This window comes from Hyaena hyaena, unplaced genomic scaffold (assembly GCF_003009895.1).
Source record: "Hyaena hyaena isolate Hyena2069 unplaced genomic scaffold, ASM300989v1 scaffold_368, whole genome shotgun sequence".
Classification (NCBI taxonomy): domain Eukaryota; kingdom Metazoa; phylum Chordata; class Mammalia; order Carnivora; family Hyaenidae; genus Hyaena; species Hyaena hyaena.
The window spans coordinates 1,309,083-1,332,385 of NW_024080989.1; the positions used below are offsets into that span (position 1 = coordinate 1,309,083).

Sequence of the window (23,303 nt, forward strand, 5' to 3'; positions counted from 1 at the left end):
CACACTCTATCCCACCCAAAACCTCTGGCCTTTAAAACACCAAGGTTTAAGCTTTGCTCATTGCAAGCAGTCATGAAATTCTGCCCCTCTTCTTTTCCAAACCAATGGCTTTGGGGAAGCGTTCTCCTTGTGCACTCTGCTGTGTTCCCCTTCCTCTCTCTCTCTCTCTCTCTCTCCCTCTCCCCCCCCTTCCCCACTTCTCCACAACCATAGCTTTCTCCCTTCCACAGCACCTGTAATCCGTTTCTCCCCAAAACCTCACCTCCATACTTTATATGTTCTTCAGTGTGGCCTCTTCTCTTCCTTGAGTTGTGGAGTTTGTTATATCAGTCTTTAGGTCAGTTTCTGGGGTATTTAGGATGATTTGATAGTTACGCATTTGTGTTCCTGGGATGAGGTGAGCCTGTTGTCCTCCTACCTTACTGCCATCTTCGTCTCTGCCTATCATATGCTATTTTCTGCCCTGTGGTTTCTCCTTTTTCCCTTCTGTTGGCATGGGCAATTGAGAGATGTCCATAATTAAATCATTTTCAAAATACACTTACATTCATTCATGTTCTCCTTTCTTCCCAGGACCTAGGTCAGTATTTGTCTTTTCTCTTTGGAGTACTTCAGGCTGGACATTTTACTGTATGGCCATTTTGCTATGGACCCAGGACCTTCTGCATCTGCCCTTAATTTAAGGGTGATTGTTGAGCAGAGTAGGGAGAGGGGTGAGGCAACAGTTGTCTAATCCCCTTTTGAGAGGGTAATGTCTATAGCCAATTTGACAACATGATGCTTTTCAACTTGTCTGTACATTTAAATCATCGGGAAACTTAAAATTCTGATAACTGGGCCTGACTATTAGAAATTCTGAGTTATCTGTAAAGTGGCCTGGACATGGATATTTTTGAAAGTTCCCCCAAGTGATTCCAGTATGCATCTAGCATTGAGAACTGTGAGGATAAGGAGTTCATGGATGTTCTTATTTGGCAGGATAACAGTACCAAGGGGAACAGAAGAGCAAAGGAGAAGTGTTCCCTTCCAGTTACTCTTGCTACTGGAGAGGATGCAGGACAGCCGGCAGAAAGCAGTGCAACCCTTGGAGCTTGCCTCCTGTCTCCAGAAGTACAATGTTCCAAGTAAGACAACCCTCTCAGTTCTGAGAGAGAGAGGTAGGGGAATGGCAAGGGGGATGGAGGGAGGGTGAGGGGCTCAAAAAATGAGTCAGGAACTGTTCTCTTCTCTTCTTTGTTTTGGGAGAATTTGTGAAGGGATAGGTGTTAATTCTTTAAGTGTTTGGCAGAATTAAGTCCTCTGGGCCTGAGCTTTTCTTTGTGGGAAGCTTCAAAATGGTTGATTCAGGGGGCGCCTGGGTGGCTCAGTTGGTTAAGCGTCTGACTTTGGCTCAGGTCATGACCTCACAGTTCATGGGTTTGAGCCCTGCGTCAGACTCTGTGCTGACAGCCAGCTCAGAGCCTGGAGACTGTTTCAGATTCTGCATCTCCCTCTCTCTCTGACCCTCCCCTGCTCATGCTGTCTCTCTCTCAGAAATGAATTAAGAAACATTAAAATTTTTTAAAAAATAAAAAAATAAAATGGTTGATTCAGGGATACCTGGGTGGCTCAGTTAGTTGAGTGTCCAACTCTTTATTTTGGCTCAGGTCATGATGCCAGGGTTGTGGGATCAAGCCCTGTGTCAGGCTCTGTGCTCTGTGTGAAGCCTGTTTAAGGAGGATACAGGTGCACAGCTGTGGGGGCTAGCTGTAGATGAACCCAGGGGCACAGGGCAGAGACAGTCGTTGGGGCCATATGTGGGCCCACAAGCAGTTGTGTGGGCCTGGTTTTCATAGTGCACTCCTGTGACTACAAAAGCTTGCCCCTGAAATGTGTACGGCAGTGGAGGTTGGTGATGGGATTCAGGCTGGTTGTGTATAGGTTGCACAGATACAGAGGTTAATTGTAGACAAGCCCAGAGATGCAGGCCAGTGGTAAGTATCAAGGTTCGATCCAGGCTCACAAGCAGCTTGGGGGGTCTTAGCTGTTGGCAAGCAATCATGTGGCTGTAGGGGCTCACTCCGGGTGTGCACATGGCAGTGGAGAATGGTGACAGGATTCAGACTGGCAGGTGTAGGTGCACAGCCACAGGGTCTAGCTACAAGTGTGTAAGGGGTAGTGGGGGTCAGCAATCAGGATGTAGGCTGGCACTTTGTATGTGTGCAGCCACAGAGGCCAGGGATGTCTGCTGTTGTGATTTTCTGAGCACTGGTAGGAGGAGGGGAAGGTAGTGGAGAGGGACTCTGGTAATGGTGCCTACAAACAAAAACCTGTGGGGTGAAACCTCAGTCGTGAAATCTGCAGGGTATCTATGATAGTTGTGCTGGCCATTAGTTTTTTTCAGTGGTAGAAGTTAATGGGGTCCTTAGTGGGGTGGGTCCCTGGGAACCGTGGTGGCTCCTGTTACATGGATGACACTAGCACTCACTTCCCTTATTCCTTGTTCCTAGACATTCATAGACATCTCAGCTTTACTGGTCTCCAGGTGGGATGAAACCAAACTAGGTCCTTCATCAAGTGCCCTGAAAGGGCAGGGAAGTTGGTCACACAGCTCTCCTTTTCCTGATGAGAGGAGCTCTTTTGAGCTGGGGAGTTCCCTTTTGACACTAGGCAATGTGCCTGGAGGGTGGGATGATATAGGCAAAATGAAGCTCTTCTTCCTATCCTTTTTGTGTGCTTGTCCTCAAGTTTTCTGTTCCATTGTATTGCTGAAGATTTTTTTCTTCCTGTTGCTGAAGTTTTTCTCTCTCTCTCTTTCTTCCTTTCTTCCTTCCTTCTTTCCTTCCTTTCTTCCTTCCTTCCTTCCTTCCTTCCTTCCTTCCTTCCTTCCTTCCTTCCTTCCTTCCTTCCTCCCTTCCTTAGAGATAGAGAAAAAGTGAAAAGAGGCATGGATGAGATAGGGAGAGGAGCAGAGGGAGACAGATAGACAGACGGACAGACTCTTAGGCAGGCCCCATGCTCAGTGCAGAGCCTGACTTGGGGCTGGATCCCACACCCCTGCGGTCATGACCTGAGCTGAAATCAAGAGTCAGACAATCAACCAACTAAGCCACCCAGGAGTGGTGATGTCATCGTGGTGATGTCACTGAATCCTAATGCTTTTTTTTCCCAAAATTTTATTTAAATTTTAACTAGTTAACATATAGTGTCATGTTTTCAAGAGTTGAATTTAGTGATTCATCATTACATACAACACCCAGTGTTCATCATAAAAAGTACCTCCTTCAATAAGAAAGAATGAAATCTGGCCATTTGTAGAAACATGGATGGAACTTGAGGGTGTTATGCTGAGCAAAATAAGTCAGGCAGAGAAGGACAGATACCACATGTTTGCATGTATAGGTAGATTAGGAGGAACTTAATGGAGGACCATGGGGGAGGAGAAGGGGAAACATAGTTGGGGGGGGAGGGAGGCAAACGGTGAGAGACTCTTGAATGCTGAGAACAAACTGAGAGCTGATGGGGGTGGGGGAGAGGGGAAAGGGGTTGATGGGCATGGGGGAGGGCACTTGCTGGGATGAGCACTGGGTGTTATATGTAAACCAACTTGACAATAAACTATTTAAAAATAAAAGCGCCCTCCTTAATGCCCATAACTCATCCAGCCCATCCCCCGCCTCCCTCCATCAACTCTCAGTTTGTTCTCTGTCTTTAAGAGTCTGTTATGGTTTGTTTCCTTCTGTCTTTCCCCCCACTCCCATATTCTCATCTGTTTTGTTTCTTAAATTCTACTGTGAGTGAAATCATATGGTATTTGTCTTCTCTCTGACTGACTTATTTCACTTAGCATAATACTCTCTGGCTCCATCCACCTCATTGCAAATAGCAAGATTTCATTCTTTTTGATGACTGAGTAATATTCCATTGTATGTGTATACTACATCTTTTTTATCCATCCATCAGGCGATGGCCACTTGGGTTCTTTCCATAGTTTAGCTATTGTTGATAATGCTGTTATAAATATCAGGGTGCATGTCCCCCTTTAAATCTGTATTTTTTGTATCCTTTGGGTAAATAACCTAGTAGTGCCATTGCGGGATCATAGAGTAGTTCTATTTTTAATTTTTTAAATGCTTATTTATTTTGATAGAAAGAGTATTTGTAGGGGAGGGGCAGAGAGAGAGGAGGACAGAGAGGATCCAAAGTGGGATCTGTGCTGACAGGAGCAAGCCTGACGCAGAGCTAGAATCATGAACGATGAGATCATAATCTGAGCTGAAGTTCATGATCAACTGACTCACCCACCCATGTGCCCCTATTTTAAATTTTTTGAGGGACTTCCATGCTGTTTTCCAGAGTGGCTGCACCAGTTTGCATTTCCACCAACAGTGCAAAAGTGTTCCCCTTTTTCTACATCCTCACCAACCCCTGTTGTTTCCTGTGTTGTTAATTTTAGCCATTCCGACAGGTGTGATGTGATATCTCATTGTGTTATTTTTCTTTTGAGAGAGAGAGAGAGCTGGGGGGAGTAGCAGAGGGAGAGAATTTTAAGCCGACTCTATGCTCAATGCAGAGCCCAACCCAGGACTTGATCCCATGACCCTAGGATCATGACCTGAACCGAAATCAAGAGTTGGATGCTCAGGTGACTGAGGACCCAGGTGCCCCTCATCATGGTTTTGATTTGTATTTCCCTGATGATGAGTGATGTTGAGCATCTTTTCATGTGTCTGTTAGCCATCTGGTTGTCTACTTTGGAAAAGTATCTATTCATGTCTTCTGCCCATTTCTTCACTGGATTATTTGTTTTTGGGGTGTTGAGTTTGATAAGTTCTGGATACTAACCCTTTATCAGATGTGTCATTTGCAAATATCTTCTGTTCCATAGGCTGCCTTTTAGTTTTGTTGATTGTTTCCTTGGCTGTGCAGAAGCTTTTTATCTTGATGAAGTACTGATAGTTCATTTTGCTGGTAAGAAGTTATGACAAGGCCAAATGGGTTGCTGATTGTGTTCTTTAGGATTTTGATAATTTCCTGTCTCACAATTGGGTTTTTCACCCATTTTGAATTTATTTTTGTGTATGGTGTAAGAAAGTGTTCTAGTTTCATTCTTTTGCATGTCACCGTCCAGTTTTCCCAACACCATTTGCTGAAGAGCCTGTCTTTTTTCCATTGGATATTCTTTCCTACTTTGTTGAAGATTAGTTGACCATATAGCTGTGGGTCCATTTTTGGATTTTTTTTCTCCATTGATTTATGTGTCTGTTTTTGTGCCAGTACCATACTGTCTTGATGAATACAGCTTTGTGGTTTGAAGTCTGGAATGGTGATGCCTTCAGCTTTTCTTTTCTTTTACATTTGCTTCCATGTACTTTTTAATTTCTTCTTTAATTTCGTGGTTGATTCTTCCATTCTTTAGTAAGATGTTCTTTAACCTCCATCTATTTGTGTCTTTTGAAATTTTTTCTTGTGGTTGACCTCAAGTTTCATAGCATTGTAGTTTGTTAATATTCATGGTATGATCTCAGTCTTTTTGTACCTGTTGAGGGCTGATTTGTAACCCAGGATGTGATCTATTCTGGAAAATGCTCCATGTGCACTCAAGAAGAAGGTGTATTCTGCTGCTTTAGGATGAAGTGTTCTGAATATATCTATAAAGTCCATCCAGTGTGCCATTCAAAGCCATTGTTTCTATGTTGATTTTTTCCTTTGACGATCTGTCCATTGCTATACATGGAGTGTTAAACTCCCTTACTGTTATTGTATTATTAACAATGAGTTTCTTTATATTTGTTGTTAACTTTTATTTTTTAATTTTTTCTTTCTTTTAATAGTTTATTGTCAAGTTGGTTTCCATATAACACACCGTGCTTATCCTCACAAGTGCCCTCCTCCATGCCCATCACCCCCCTTCCCCTCTCCCCCACCTCCATCAGCTCTCAGTTTGTTCTCAGCATTCAAGAGTGTCTCCTGGTTTGCCTCCCTCCCTCTCCCCAACTATTTTTCCCCTTCTCTTCCCCCATGGTCCTCTGTTAAGTTCCTCCTAATCCACCTATACATGCAAACATATGGTATTTGTCCTTCTCTACCTGACTTATTTTGCTCAGCATAACACCCTCTAGTTCCATCCATGTTGCTTCAAATGGCCAGATTTCATTCTATCTCATTGCCATGTAGTATTCCATTGTAGAGATAAACCACATCTGCTTTATCCATTTGTCAGTTGATGAACACTTAGGCTTTTTCCATGTTTTGTCTGTTGTTGAGAGTGCTGCTATGAACATTGGGGTACATGTGCTCCTATGCATCAGCATTTCTGTATCCCTTGGGTAAATTCCTAGCAGTGCTGTTGCTGGGTCATAGGGGAGTTCTATTGTTAGTTTCCTGAGGAACCTCCACACTGTTTTCCAGAGGGGCTGCACCAGTTTACATTGCCACCAACAGTGTAGTATGGTGCCTGTTTTCCACATCCTTGCCAGCATCTAGAGTCTCCTGATTTGTTCATTTTAGCCATTCTGACCGGCGTGAGGTGGTATCTCAGTGTGGTTTTGATTTGTATTTTCCTGATGATGAGTGACGTTGAGCGTCGTTTCATGTGTCTGTTGGCCATCTGGATGTCCTGTTTGGAGAAGTGTCTGTTCATGTCTTCTGCCCATTTCTTCACTGGATTGTTTGTTTTTTGGGTGTGGAGTTTGTTGAGTTCCTTATAGATTTTGGATACTAGCCCTTTATCTGATATGTCATTTGCAACTATCTTTTCCCATTCTGTTGGTTGCCTATTAGTTTTCTGGATTGTTTCCTTTGCCCTGCAGAAACTTTTTATCTTGATGAGGTTTCAATAGTTCATTTTTGCTCTTGATTCCCTTGTCTTTAGGGATGTGTCAAGTAAGAAATTGTTGTGGTTGAGGTCACGGAGGTTGTTTCCTGCTTTCTCCACTAGGATTTTGATGGTTTCCTGTCTCACATTCAGATCTTTTATCCATTTTGAGTTTATGTTTGTGTATGGTGTGAGAAAATGATCTAGTTCCATTCTTCTGCATGCTGTTGTCCAGTTCTCCTAGTCCCACCCATTAAAGAGGCTGTCTTTTTTCCATTGGATACTCTTTCCTGCTTTGTCAAAGATTAGTTGGCCAAACATTTGTGGGTCCAATTCTAGGTTCCCTATTCTATTCCATTGGTCTATGTGTCTGTTTTTATGCCAATACCATACTGTCTTGATGATGGCAGCTTTGTAATAGAGGCTAAAGTCTGGGATGGTGATGCCTCCCGTGTTGGTTTTCTTCTTCAATATTACTTTGGCTATTCGGGGTCTTTTGTGGTTCCATACAAATTTTAGGATAGTTTGTTCTAGGTTTGAGAAGAATGCTGGTGCAATATTGATTGGGATTGCATTGAATGTGTAGATTGCTTTAGGTAGTAATGACATTTTAACAATATTTATTCTTCCAACCCATGAACATGGAATGTTTTTCCATTTCTTTGTGTCTTCTTCAATTTCCTACATAAGCTTTCATCATACAGATCTCTTATATCTGTGGTTAGGTCTATTCCTAGGTATTTTATGGTTTTTTGTGCAATTATGAATGAGATCAGTTTCTTGATTTCTCTTTCTGTTGCTTCATTGTTGGTGTATAAAAATGCAACCTAGGAACTACCTTTTCTTTGCATATTGGCAGACATCTATCCTTTTGTAAAATAGTACTCAGTATGTTTTTCATATTCTTTGACTTCCTAGGTTTCTTTTGAACAAGAGAAATTCATTTATATATGTACACAATATTTTTAGTCTTACATTTACTTATATAACATATGGAGAATTTGGTACTTAATTCCTGTCTCCTCTTAGCCAGTATCATCTAACATTGAGGTGATCCTTTCCTTTCGTGTTCTCCTAGATACCTTTGGGGAAGACTGGGTCAGATATGAGTATTAGAAAACTGCTAAGTTTCTGGGGAATGAAAAAGAAAGTAAATAAAGGTACAGAGAAATGAGTGACCATTAGAGTCTAATTAAGGTATTGGCTTGGCTTGGAAATAGGAGAGAATGCACTATTGAATATTGGTTTTATCTGGCTGGGTCCCCCAGTAGAGGTCAGTAGGTGTGGGTGGCCAGTTAGAGGAAGGGAAACTGCTCTGATGAAGTCGGACTGGATTTTAAGTTTTAAGAGGAGTTCTCAAAAAGAAATAACAAGATTATTTTTTACTTTTTTTTTTTTAATGTTTTATTTATTTCTAGGAGGGAGAGAGAGAGAGAGAGACAGCGTGAGCAGGGGAGGGTCAGAGAGAGAGGGAGTCACAGACTGAAACAGGCTCCAGGCTCTGAGCTGGCAGTCAGCACAGAGCCCGATGCGGAGCTCGAACCCACGAACCGCGAGATCATGACCTAAGCGAAAGTCGGACGCTTAACCGACTAAGCCACCCAGGCGCCCCTATTTTTTACTCTTAATACCTAACATTGAGTGTAAATTTAGCCTGAAAAGCTGGGGTGGAAGGAGTGAAGGCTAGGAGAGGACAAAGTGGTGAGTGTTCATGTGTATCTACGTATCTAGGGCATAAGAGCATGGGAAATGTCGTTGGTGACCTTACTGATCAAGCTGTTACTTTCCTCTTTGGCCAGTGTTTGTTCAACATGATGCTGCTCAACTCTACCTCACAATATGGAACCTAATTAAGGACCAAATCACAGATGTGGACTTGGTAAGATGCTAGAACTAAAGAACTCCGAAGTTTAAGATGCTGCTCATTTAGCTCATTCAGCTATCATTAATATAATGTATAGAGAGGATTAAAAGAGAAAATTTACATAAATTCTTATGAGAATAAAGCATTGAGGAAATTAGACCTGGAAAAAAATTTTAAAATAAATTAATAAATGTTACTATGCTCACTGAAAGCATTGGATACAGCATTGGATTTAAAATACTTTTTAAGTTAAAGAATCTATTGAATGTGATTTAAGTGTCATATTCCTGAGATAGGGGATGGTATTATTTTTTTCTTTCTGATATTACATTGCCTTCCAAGTATGTATGCTTGACAACTATTTGCTTAAAAACGAAATGACTGTATAAACTCATACAACTTTTCCAAAGTTCACTTGATTTTTTTTGAAAACTCACCATAAAGGTATCACATTTTTCTGCCAAAAAAATACTTATCACAATTCCATAATATTACTACTGTTATTATTTGCACCTTTTGAAGAGCAAAGAGGATCATTGGCTGCCATTTCTGGAGCTTCTGTCTGGTAGCTACAGTTTCTGGAAATTGATCTCACCTGTTTATGGCTTTGTGCCCTTCTTTCCTTTCACCTCCTCTCTCTTGCAGGTAGAGAGGCTGCAGGCCCTTTATACAATCCGAATGAAGGAGTCCTCGGTTTGCCTTGAGTGTACAATGGAAAGAAGGAGAAATAGTAGCATGCTGACCCTCCCCCTTCCTCTTTTTGATATGGACTCAAAGCCCCTGAAAACCCTGGTGAGGAATTCCTCTTGATGAATTTGCTGTTCTCATACACCCAATGCTACTAGTGTGCCCTTGCTTCTTTAATCCACCTTTAGCTTTTTTCAAAATACAATTTATTGTCAAATTGATTTCCATACAACAGCCAGTGCTCATCCCAACATGTGCTTTCCTCAGTGTCCATCATCCACTTTTCCATCTCCCCCACCCCCACCAACCGACAGTTTGTTCTCATTATTTGAGAGTCTCTTATGGTTTGCCTATATCTTCTTGATCCATTCACCAGCTGATGGATATTTAGGGTCTTCCCATGATTTGGCTATTGTTGAAAGTGCTGCTATGAACATTGAGGTACTTTCCTAGGAGTGGTATTGCTGAGTCATAGGGGAGTTCTATTGTTAATTTGTTTGAGGAACCTCCACAGTGTTTTCCAGAGGGGCTGCACCAGTTTACATTCCCACCAACAATGTAAGAGGGTGCCTGTTTCTCCACATCCTCGGAGATGGAGTCTGTCGGGTTTTCTATGTAGAGCATCATGTCGTCTGCGAAAAGTGAAAATTTGACTTTATCTTTGCCAATTCTGATGCCTTTTATTTAATTTTGTTGTCTGATGGCTGATGCTAGGACTTCCAGCACTATGTTAAACAACAGTGGTAAAAGTGGACATCCCTGTCGTGTTCCTGATTATAAAGGGAAAGCTCTCAGTTTTTCCCCATTGAGGATGATGTTAGCTGAGGGCTACTCATAAATGGCTTTTATGGTGTTTAAGTAAGTTCATTCTATCCTGACTTTCTCTAGAGTCTTTATTAAGAAGGGATGCTATATTTTGTCAAATGCTTTTTCTGCATCTATCAACAGGATCATATAGTTTTTATCTTTTCTTTTATTAATGTGATGTATCACATTGATTGATTTGTGAATATGGAACCAGCCCTGCATCCCAGGAATGAATCCCACTTGACCATGGTGGATAATTCTTTTTATGTGCTGTTAAATTCGATTTGCTAGTATCTTGTTGAGGAGTTTTGCATCCGTATTCATCAAGGATTTTGGCCTGTAGTTCTCTTTCTTTGCTGGGTCTCTGGATTGGAAGTCAAAGTGATGCTGGCTTTGTAGAATGAGTCCAGAAGTTTTCCTTCCAATTCTGTTTTTTGGAACAGCTTTCAGAGAATGGGTATTAACTCTGATTTAGATGTCTGGTAGAATTCCCCAGGGAAACCATCTGGTCCAGGGCTCTTATTTGTTGGGAGATTTTTGATAAGTGATTCAATTTCTTCACTAGTTATGGGTCTGTTCAGATTTTCTCTCTTCCTGTGTGAATTTTGGTAGTGTGTGTGTGTGTGTGTGTGTGTTTAGGGATTTGACCATTTCTTCTAGGTTGTCCAGTTTGTTGGCATATAATTTTTCATAGTATTTCCTGATAATTGCTTGTCTTTCTGAGGGATTGGCTGTAATAAGTCCATTTTCATTCATGATTTTGTCTTTTTGGGTGCGCTCTCTCTTCCGTTTGAGAAGCCTGGCTAGAGGTTTGTCAATTTTGTTTCTTTTTTCAAAAAACCAACTCTTGGTTTCATTGATCTGTTCAACTGCTTTTTTGGATTCTACATTGTTTATTCCTGCCCTGATTTTTATTCTTTCTCTTCTCCTACTGGGTTTGGGGTGTTCTTGCTGTTCTCCTTCTAGTTCCTTTAGGTGCGGTGTTAGATTTTGGACTTGGCGCCTTTTCTAATTTCTTGAAGTAGGCCTGGAGTGCAATGTACTTTCCTCTCGAGACTGCCTTTGCCGCATCCCATAGAGTTTGAATTGTTGTATTTTTATTTTCATTTGTTTCCAAATATTTTTAAATTTCTTCTCTAATTGCCTGATTGGCCCATTCATTATTTAGTAGGGTGTTCTTTAACCTCCATGTTTTTGGAGGTTTTTCAGACTTTTTCCTGTGGTTGATTTCAAGGTTCATAGCATTGTGGTGTGAAAGTGAGCATGGTATGATCTCAAGTCTTTTATATGTATTGAGGGCTACTTTATGACACAGTATGTGATCTATGTTGGAGAATGTGCTATGTGCACTTGAGAAGAAAGTGAATTCCATAGCCTCAGGATATAGAGTTCTAAATATCTGTCAAATCCATATGGTCCAGTATGCCATTCAGGGCCATTGTTTCTTTAGTGATTTTCTGTCTAGTTGATCTATCCATTGCTGCAGGTGGAGTATTAAAGTCCCCTGCTATTAGCACGTTCTTGTCCATAAGATTGTTTCTGTTTGTGATTGTTTCATATATTTGGGTGCTTCCATATTTGGTGCATAGACATTTATAATTGTTAGCTCTTCCTGATGGATAGACCCTGTAGTTATTACATAATGCCCTTCTTCATCCCTTATTACTGCCTTTACTTTAAAGTCCAGTTTGTCTGATATAAGTATAGCTACTCCAGCCATCTTTTGACTTCCAGTAGCATGATAAATATTTCTTCACTCCCTTATTTTCAATCTGAAGGTGTTCTCAGGTCTAAAATGATTTTCTTGTACACAGCAAATAGATGGATTTTGTGTTTTTATCCATTCTGATACCCTGTGTCTTTTGATTGGAGCATTTAGTCTATTTACATTCAGTGTTTTTATTGGAAAATACGGGTTTAGAGTCATTGTGTTCTATGTAGGTTTCATGCTTGTAGTGATGTCTCTGGTACTTTACGTTCCTTGCAACATTTCCTTCATAGATCCCCCTTATGATCTCTTTTAGGGCTGGTTTAGTGGTGATGAATTCTTTAAATTTTTGTTTGTTTGGGAAAACCTTTATCTCTCCCTCTATTCTGAATGATAAGCTTGCTGGATAAAGGATTCTCAGCTGCATATTTTTCCTGTTCATCACATTGAAGATTTTCTACCATTCTTTTCTGGCTTGCCAAGTTTCAGTAGATAGGTCTGCTACTATCATTATATGTCTACCTTTGTATTTTAAGGCCAATTTTATCCCTAGCTGCTTTCAGAATTTTTTTCTTTATCCTTGTATTTTGCCAGTTTCACTCTGATATGTCATGCAGAAGATTGATTCAAGTTACGTCTGAGGAGTGTTCTCTCTGTCTTTTGAATTTCAATGTCTGTTTCCTTCCCCAGGTTGGGAATGTTCTCAGCTATGATTTGTTCAAGTACCACTTCAGTCCCTTTCTCTCTCTCTTCTTCTTATGGAATTCCTATGATATGGATATTGTTCCATTTGATTGTATCACTTAATTCCCTAATTCTCCTTTTGTGCTCCTGGGTTATTTTATCTCTTTTTTTCTCAGCTCCCTCATTTTCCATAATTTTATCTTCTAATTTTCCTATTATCCTCTCTGCCTCTTCAATCAGCACGGTGGCCACCTCCATTTTATTTTGCACCTCATTTGTAGCATTTTTAAATTCATCATGACTATTTTTAAGATCCTTGATATCTGCAGAAATAGAGTCTCTGCTGTCTTCTGTGCTTTTTTCAAGCCCAGAAATTAATTTAATGACTATTATTCTAAATTCTTGCTCAGTTATGCTGCTTATATCTGTTTTTATCTATTCTTCAGCTGTCACTTCTTCCTGGAATTTCTTTTGATGAGATTTCTTCTGTTTCATCGTTTTGGCTAGTTTTCTGTCCCTTGTAGTTTTAGCTTGTTATGTGCTCTGCACCTATGAGTGCTGCTGTACTAAAGGGAGCTCATATGCTGTCCAAGGCCTGGCTCTTGGAGAGTGTTATTTGCTTTCTGTTTTTGTAACTTTGGTTATTTTATTTCCCTACTTGGTGTGATGTTTTGGATCAAACCACCAGGTGTGGTTTGGTTTGTTCTTTGAAGTGGTCCTGGAAGGGAAAACAAATAGACAAACAGGAAACAAAAATATGCAAATGTACAAATAAAACAAACAAGCAAACAAATAGAAACAAAAAAAAACCCAATAACAAAAAACAATCTAAAATCAAAAAGCCCAAAACACCAGCTACAAGTAAAGATAGGGTGGAGGCGGTGCTGACAGAAGAACATATACAGAAAGAGAGAAAAGACAGGGGTGGGGAATAAGGACAGGCAGAGAGACTAAAAGGCTTAATCCAGAGAGAGATAAAGGAGAATAAGGAAGGAGGTGAGGAAAAAGAAATGAAGATAAAGTTACCCACAGATACTATATGGCCTGATTAATCCAGTGAGAAAGAAAGGAAAGAGGGAGGTATAGACTATGCATCAAGAGAATCAATTAAATCTGTCTGTTTAAGCAAACCACTAACCAGAGTAACCAGCTTAGAGGATGGAGGAAACAAGTAGAAAAGGGAGAATATATCTAAATAACAAGAATTGACCTAGAATTAATCCAGGCTGTGCCGCTTTATGGGTCCGGAGGGGCAATCTGGTTCTACAGCCTCTCTCCAACTCTAGTAGATGAGCAGCTCTCAACATGGGCGGGGGGCGTAGGGTGAGGCGTGGTATATGTTGGGACCCACCTCCACTGTGGGCCCTGCAAGACTGATCCCTGAGGCCCACCTTAGTAGTTGTGGGGAGAAAAATGGCCACCCCCTCAGTCCCTTCTTCACAGACCAGGTGTGCCAAATCACTCCTTTGTATCCATTCTTGCTGTGCTGTGAGCACAGATGAGGGAACTGTCTTGCTCCACCGTCTCCTGTGTCCCATGCTTAGCTGGGTTTTAAACTCCCACTTCATGCGCACTAATGTTGCTGCCTGAAATGTAATCCTGCGGCTGTGCTGCAGCACCTAAGGGGAAGGGACTGGATTCTCCTTCTGCAGCCTGTGCTCCTGGTCTACCACTGAACCCAGAGGTGATTCCCCTCCTCCCCTGGTGTGCAAACAGGGCAGCCAAACCCAGTCTGAAGTAAGCCCTGCAGTTAGAGATGGGATCCCTCTCCTCCCTGGTTGGAGGGTTTTTTTCTCTTGTCCAGATACAGTCCTATGCGTCCGCAGCCATTTTTTGTCTTCCCTTTGTCTCTCTGCAGAGGGGATCCCTCCCCTCTGTGCTTTTGTGGCCTGTTTTATCTCCTCCAGTTCTCAATCATGCACCTATGGAGCCATCTAGTTTCCCGTTTTCTTCCTGGTAGACTCTGTCTCTTTTCCCCCCAGACTCTTGGGGTTCAAAGTCCTTTGGTTTCAGCACTTCTTTGTTTGAGAGACATGGGAAGTACAGATCCCCCTACTTCTCTGACATATCAGCTCTGTCATCCCACCATTGGCTTTTAAAAAAAATAATTTTGATGTGCCTGGATGGCTCAGTTGGTTGAACTTCTGACTTCGGCTCAGGTCATGATCTCATGGTTCATGGGTTCAAGCCCTGCGTTGGGCTCTGTGCTGACAACTCAGAGCCTGGAGCCTGCTTCAGATTCTGTGTCTTCCTCTCTCTCTGCCCCTCCCTTGCTTGCACTCTGTTTCTCTCTCTCTCAAAAATAAACATTAAAAATTTAAAAAAAAATTTCTATTTCCTTTGCACAGTTCTAAGTTCTCCTTTGATTTGGTGAAAAAACCCTTTCTACCATTTACTTCCTTTCCCCACGCTGCTACCTTAACAAGTGCTCCCTCCTGTTTTTCCTTCCAATCAGTAGGTACTTTTGGAGACCCTGCCACATGCACCACACTGGCTCAGATGGTAAGGGGAACAAGGAGAGAACCAGAAGGAAAGCTTAAATCCTCATCTGTAGGGTGAGGGGTTATACTGTATATGGTAAATACCAACTCTGCTTTTTCTTTGTTCCCCTGGGACAGGAGGATGCCCTTCGCTGTTTCTTCCAACCAAGGGAGTTATCAGGCAAAAGCAAATGCTTCTGTGAGAACTGTGGGAAGAAGACTTGTGGGAAACAGGTACTTGCTCCCTAAAACCAGAAGCTTCCCTACTCTGGGTGTATTTCCTGATGGAGGCCTGTGATACTTGAGGGAGGGAATCCATATCCAGCTAGTATCTGGGATCTGAGGCTTCTGATTATCAGAGGCCCATCACTGAGAGGAGCAGAGTCTTTTAAAAGATAAGAGGAGAAGATCTAAGAGAAGCATGCAGAGTTCCCCCCACAGGGTTAGACTAGCTCTCTAGAGCAGAATGTAGTTCTCATGGGCTCTGGTTCCTGTGCAGAACCCTAGGGCTGCTCATGGCTTCTGTGGAAGAGCTCAACAGATTCAGCAAATGGGGGCTCTTAACTCTGTATTATAGTGTTCTGATCTCTCTTGTGAAGAATATACCATCAGCTCTGGTATTTCTCTGAATCTACCCATTTCAAGTACTTTAGGACTTCATCTCCACAATAATTTTGTTTTTTCAGGTCCTGAAGCTGACCCATTTGCCCCAGACCTTAACAATCCACCTCTTGCGGTTCTCCATCAGAAATTCACAGACAGAAAAAATCTGCCACTCACTCTATTTCCCCCAGAGTTTGGATTTAAGTCAGATCCTTCTGATTGATGAAGACCTCTGCAACTCTGAGGAAGAGGTGAGAAGCTCCTCACTTCCTTTCTATTCTCCCTGTCTTCAGACCCCTTGTCTGCGTGATTTTTGTCTCTCCTCTCCTAAGGTCCTTGAAGTCACCCACTCAACAGAGATGACATTTTTGGGTATCTCATCTGTGTCATTGTATCATCTCAGAAATCATGGTCTCTGCTGGCCATGCTTGTGGTATACAAAGGGAAGGAAGCTCATCGGCAGCTACTTGATGTGATTCATAGAAACATATTATACATTCAAGAAATACCCTTACTTTTTAAAATAGTATTTTAATGATGTGTGTTCCTGAATAACAATGATAGGTTGTTATTACCATACTACTCTCAAGAGCATTTGCTGTTTATAGTTGCTTTTCTTTTAAGAATCCAAAGACTTTAGGGGTGCCTGGGTGGCACAGTTAGTTAAGCTTCCGACTCCTGATCTCGGCTCAGGTCATGATCTCATGGTTTGTGAGTTCGAGCCCCGTGTTGGGCTCTGTACTGATATTCCAGAACCTGTTTGGTATTCTGTCTCTTCTTCTCTCTGACCATCCCCTGCTTGTGCTCTTTCTTTCTCAAAATAAATAAATTAAAAAAATTTTTTTTAATCCAAAGACTTATTTCTGACTATTGGGCTTTGTTCATGTACCTCACAGCACTGAGAGAGAGAAGGAACCTGTAGTTCCTCTTCTACTTAAATATGGTATATAATACATATACGTAAGTAAACACAACATCTTGGAATCTAAATATAGTATCAACATAACTTTCTTCCTGAAACAGTTTATGCCTAATTTGAGGATGGTAATAAGAGAGCCAGTTCATTTGGGTCAAATTTAATCAAAGTAAAGTTGAATTCAGTTGTCCTGAGCTGATAATTTATTTGGAAAGTCTGAGAAAAAGATATGACATAAATATCTTTTCTTACGTTTGAAATGTTACATTTAGTAAATTATATGTATATATATAAAAAACTTTATATATATACACATACATATATATGTATATAATATAAATATATATTTATATTATAATATAAATATTTATAAATATTTAAAAATTTCTATTAAAAATAGAAATATATATAATATAATACATTTAGTAAATTATATGTATATATATAAAAAACTTTATATATATACACATACATATATATGTATACACACATACATACACATATATGTATATATATGTTCCATAAAATATATAAAATATATCCTTTACATATCATTTTATGGACTGTTTTTTTCACTATTCATATTCTAGAACCCTGGTATTATAAAAATTGAGGCTTGATAATATAATAGCTGCTATGTAACATGATTTCTTTGCCTATTTAGTGCATATACATTTCATAAGATTATCATTTTCTGTCCTTTGAGTTTTCCTTTATTTCTATTTGTGCACTGTGAAGTATATCTTAATGAAATAATATCTTAAAATTTTATTCCACTTAAAAAGACGTTGTTATGGAAAATCTTGAATATATAGCAAAGTAATGGGGAGTTATACAATGAATCTCCATGCCTTTCAAGCAGCTTAAAAGTTATCAAAACTCATGGCCAATCTTGCTTTACCATCTTTATCCTCTTCTTTCTCCAACCTTCTACTGGATTATTTTGAAGCACGTCCCAGACACCATGCCACAAGCACGTCCCAGACACCATGCCACTTCATTTAAAGTGTTTCATTATGTCGTTCTAAAGAATAAAAGAAAAGTTTGGGGTCACAAATGTAGACTTAGGGAACTCAGCGACTCCATAAAGCATAATAACATTGGTATCATAGGAATCCCAGAAGAGAGGGGGAAAAAGGCAGATGGAGAAAGGAGCTAGAAAAAAAATTCCTGGCTTGGAGTAAGCAGCTCCAGCTTCCACTGGGGGTGCTGTGTTCCTCACTGAAGTCTATTAGTGCTGATGGGCAGGGCGAAAATGGTGTTGCCCTGCTCTCTACTTCTTGGAGTGGCAAGTTTGTGCCCACCACTGCCCAGGAAGCCCTCACAGAAGAGCGAACAATCTCCCTTCTTGTGTCCCTGGCTTCTGTCAGATTCCTGTCTTCACACTGTGTCAGAGCAAAAAGCCGGCACCAAGGTTATCTGCCCTCAGTAGGTGTCCCTGTCCCTATGCTAATGAATGGAGCAGCATATTTGGGCCCACCAACTTTGTGTTCTGCCAGAGATGCCATGCAATCTCTCCCAAATGCACTCCAAGAAGAACCGCCTGTCCCAGCGACCCAGGAGATCCTCAAACAATGCTTTCTGTTCCTAGGCCTCTGGAGGACCACTGTGCCCACCAGGCAGAGCCTAGCAGTGGTGCAGACTTCTAAAACTTCAGACTTTGAGTTCCACTCTTTGTAAAAACCTGCAATAATCAGCCGCTCTAGTTTCATAGTTAGTGGTTTTAGGGAAGGTGTTTCTCTTGTGCAAGCCCCTATGCACTGCTTTCTCTCTCTCTGATCTCTTCAAGATCAAGGCTTCCCCTGTACACAGCACCCGCCGTTCTTTTATCCCTGGAATCACATCTCTGCAGCTTGTACCTTTCACGATGTAGCTTCCTTTTTCCCTCTAGTTGTGCAGTTCATTCTCTCAGCATTCAGTTGATTTATTGGGTATTTGCAATGATTGGGTATTTATCTAGCTGTTTTTGAGGGCTGAGGCAAGCATAGGGATCCCCTACTGCTCCACCATCAACTCAAGTGTATCTATTCATCTATTGATGAACACTTGGGCTGCTTCCATATATTGGCTAATATAAATAATGCTGCTATAAACATAGGGTGCATGTATCCCTTTAAATTAGTGTTTTGTATTTTTTTGGATAATACCCAGTAGTATTATTACTGGATCATAGGGTAGTTTCGCTTTTTACTTTGTGGGGAAAACTCCATACTGTTTTCCACAGTGGCTGCACCAGTTTTCACTCCCACCAACAGTGCATCTCATAATATCCTAATGTCACTAATGCCTAGTCAATATTTAGATTTCTGTGACCCATAAATTGGTTTGTTCGAACCTAGATACCAACAAAGTCTACACTTGCATTTGCATAAGTTTCATTCTTTCCTCTTCCTTTTCCCTCCTTCCCTCTCCTGCTCCGTGCCTTTCTTTCTCCTTTTAGGTTAGGTTTCTTTTTTATTTTTTATGAAATATTTTTAATGTTTATTTTTGAGAAAGAGAGTGCCAACGGGAGATGAACAGAGAGAGAGGGAGTCACAGAATCCAAAGAAGGCTCAGAGCTCTGAACTGTCAGCACAGAGCCTGATGTGAGGCTCAGACTCACTGATTGAAACATGATCTGAACTAAAGTCAGACACTTAACCAACTGAGCTATCCAGGTGCCCCTAGGTTAAGTTTCTTTTAAATTTCTTTCACCTCTTGGGACTCAGTGAGGGAAATGTTGCAAGGAACACTAGGTACCAGAGACACTACCACAAGCATGAATCCTACAGAGAATACAGTGACTCTAAATCCATATTTTTCAATAATAACACTGAATGTAAGTGGACAAATGCTCCAATCAAAAGACATAGGGTAGCAGAATGGATAAAAAACAAAATCCATCTATTTTCAGTCTATAAGAAACTCTTTTTAGACCTGAGAACACCTTCAGATTGAAAGTAAGGGGGTGGAGAAATATTTCTCGTGCTACTGGAAGTCAAAAGATGGCTGGAGTAGCTATACTTATATCAGACAAACTGGACTTTAAAGTAAAGGCAGTAATAAGGGATGAAGAAGGGCATTATGTAATAACTACAGGGTCTATCCATCAGGAAGAGCTAACAATTATAAATGTCTATGCACCAAATAAGGAAGCACCCAAATATATGAAACAATCACAAACAGAAACAATCTTATGGACAAGAACGTGCTAATAGCAGGGGACTTTAATACTCCACCTGCAGCAATGGATAGATCAACTAGACAGAAAATCACTAAAGAAACAATGGCCCTGAATGGCATACTGGACCAAATGGATTTGACAGATATTTAGAACTCTAAAACCTGAGGCTATGGAATTCACTTTCTTCTCAAGTGCACATAGCACATTCTCCAACATAGATCACATACAGAGACATAAAGAAGCCCTCAATACATATAAAAGACTTGAGATCATACCATGCACACTTTCACACCACAATGCTATGAACCTTGAAATCAACCACAGGAAAAAGTCTGAAAAACCTCCAAAAACATGGAGGTTAAAGAACACCCTACTAAAAAAAGAATGGGCCAATCAGGCAATTAGAGAAGAAATTTAAAAATATTTGGAAACAAATGAAAATAAAAATACAACAATTCAAACTCTATGGGATGCGGCAAAGGCAGTCTCGAGAGGAAAGTACATTGCACTCCAGGCCTACTTCAAGAAATTAGAAAAGGCGCCAAGTCCAAAATCTAACACCGCACCTAAAGGAACTAGAAGGAGAACAGCAAGAACACCCCAAACCCAGTAGGAGAAGAGAAAGAATAAAAACCAGGGCAGGAATAAACAATGTAGAATCCAAAAAAGCAGTTGAACAGATCAATGAAACCAAGAGTTGGTTTTTTGAAAAAAGAAACAAAATTGACAAACCTCTAGCCAGGCTTCTCAAAAGGAAGAGAGAGCGCACCCAAAAAGACAAAATCATGAATGAAAATGGACTTATTACAGCCAATCCCTCAAAAAGACAAGCAATTATCAGGAAATACTATGAAAAATTAAATGCCAACAAACTGGACAACCTAGAAGAAATGGTCAAATCCCTAAACACACACACACACACACACACACTACCAAAATTCACACAGGAAGAGAGAAAATCTGAACAGACCCATAACTAGTGAAGAAATTGAATCACTTATCAAAAATCTCCCAACAAATAAGAGCCCTGGACCAGATGGTTTCCCTGGGGAATTCTACCAGACATCTAAATCAGAGTTAATACCCATTCTCTGAAAGCTGTTCCAAAAAACAGAATTGGAAGGAAAACTTCTGGACTCATTCTACAAAGCCAGCATCACTTTGACTTCCAATCCAGAGACCCAGCAAAGAAAGAGAACTACAGGCCAAAATCCTTGATGAATACGGATGCAAAACTCCTCAACAAGATACTAGCAAATCGAATTTAACAGCACATAAAAAGAATTATCCACCATGGTCAAGTGGGATTCATTCCTGGGATGCAGGGCTGGTTCCATATTCACAAATCAATCAATGTGATACATCACATTAATAAAAGAAAAGATAAAAACTATATGATCCTGTAGATAGATGCAGAAAAAGCATTTGACAAAATATAGCATCCCTTCTTAATAAAGACTCTAGAGAAAGTCAGGATAGAAAGAACTTACTTAAACACCAAAAAAGCCATTTATGAGAAGCCCTCAGCTAACATCATCCTCAATGGGGAAAAACTGAGAGCTTTCCCAATATAATCAGGAACACGACAGGGATGTCCACTTTAACCACTGTTGTTTAACATAGTGCTGGAAGTCCTAGCATCAGCCATCAGACAACAAAAGGAAATCAAAGGCATCAGAATTGGCAAAGATAAAGTCAAACTTTCACTTTTCGCAGACGACATGATGCTCTACATAGAAAACCTGACAGACTCCACCAGAAGTCTACTAGAACTGATCCATGAATTCAGCAAAGTTGCAGGGTACAAAATCAACGTACAGAAATTGGTTGCATTTTTATACACCAATAATGAAATAACAGAAAGAGAAATCAAGAAACTTATCCCTTCACAATTGCACAAAAAAACATAAAATATCTAGGAATAAACCTTACCAAAGATTTAAGAGATCTGTATGATGAAAACTATGGAAAGTTTATGAAGGAAATTGAAGAAGACACAAAGAAATGGAAATACATTCCATGATCATGGATAGGAAGAATAAATATTGTTAAAATGTCATTACTAACCAAAGCAATCTACACATTCAATGCAATCACAATCAAAATTGCACCAGCATTCTTCTCAAACCTAGAACAAACTATCCTAAAATTTGTATGGTACCACAAAAGACCCTGAATAGCCAAAGTAATATTGAAGAAGAAAACCAAAACGAGAGGCATCACAATCCCAGACTTTAGCCTCTACTACAAAGTTGTCATTATTAAGACAGTGTGGTATTGGCACAAAAACAGACACATAGACCAATGGAATAGAATTAAGAACTCAGAATTGGACCCAAAAGTGTACAGCCAACTAATCTTTGACAAAGCAGGAAGGAGTATCCCATGGAAAAAAGACAGATGGTGCTGAGAGAACTGGACAGCAACATACAGAACAATGAAACTAGATCATTTTCTCACACAATACACAAAAATAAACTCAAAATGGGTGAAGGACCTGAACGTGAGACAGGAAACCATCAAAACCCTAGAGAAGAAATCAGGAAACAACCTCCTTGACCTCAACCGCAGCAGTTTCTTACTTGATACATCCCCAAAGGCAAGGGAATCAAAATGAACTATTGGAATGAACTATTCGAACCTCATCAAGATAAAAAGCTTCTGCACGGAAAGGAAACGATCAATAAAACGAATAGGCAACTGTCGGAATGGGGAAAGATAGCTGTAAATGACATATCAGATAAAGGGCTAGTATCCAAAATCTATAAGGAACTCACCAAACTCCACACCTGAAAAAAAAACAATCCAGTGAAGAAATGGGCAGAAGACATGAACAGACACTTCTCCAAAGAGGACATCCAGATGGCCAACAGACATATGAATCGATGCTCAGCATCCCTCCTCAACAGGAAAATACAAATCAAAACCACACTGAGATACCACTTTACGCTGGTCAGAGTGGCTAAAATGAGCAAATCAGAGGACTCTAGATGCTGGCGAGGATGTGGAGAAATGGGCACCCTCCTACGCTTTGGTGGGAATGTAAACTGGTGCAGCCCCTCTGGAAAACAGTGTGGAGATTCCTCAAAAAATTAACAGTAGAACTTCCCTATGACCCAGCAGTAGCACTGGTAGGAATTTACCCAAGGGATGCAGGGGTGCTAATGCCTAGGGACACATGTACCCCAGTGTTCATAGCAGCACTCTCAACAATAGCCAAAACATGGAAAGAGCCTAAGTGTTCATCAACTGATGAATGGATCTAGAAGATGTGGTTTATCTATACCATGGAATACTACATGGCAATGAGAAACAATGAAATCTGGCCATTTGTAGCAACATGGATTTCCATCAATATTGAGGACGTTATGCTGAGCGAAATAAGTCAGGCAGAGGACAGATACCATATGTTTGCACGTATAGGTGGATTAGGAGGAACTTAACAGAAGACCATGGGGGAATAGAAGGGGAAAAATAGTGGGGGAGCGGGAGGGAGGCAAACCATGAGAGGCTCTTTAATACTGAGAATAAACTGAGGGTTGATGGGGGTTGGGGGAGAGGGAAGGGTGGTGATGGGCATGGAGAAGGGCACTTG

At 40.6% G+C, this 23,303-nt stretch overlaps 1 protein-coding gene across 1 annotated transcript in view; it reads left to right on the forward strand.

Annotated features, from left to right (window-relative positions):
* Nucleotides 1-23,303, forward strand: part of USP18 (ubiquitin specific peptidase 18) — a 63,608-nt gene that overhangs the window by 34,910 nt on the left and 5,395 nt on the right. Inside the window, exons 5-9 of the mRNA XM_039250016.1 lie at nt 979-1,124; nt 8,596-8,675; nt 9,306-9,452; nt 15,165-15,260; nt 15,713-15,880. Coding sequence (XP_039105947.1) covers nt 979-1,124; nt 8,596-8,675; nt 9,306-9,452; nt 15,165-15,260; nt 15,713-15,880 — 637 coding nt within the window. The remainder of the gene's footprint in view (nt 1-978; nt 1,125-8,595; nt 8,676-9,305; nt 9,453-15,164; nt 15,261-15,712; nt 15,881-23,303) is intronic.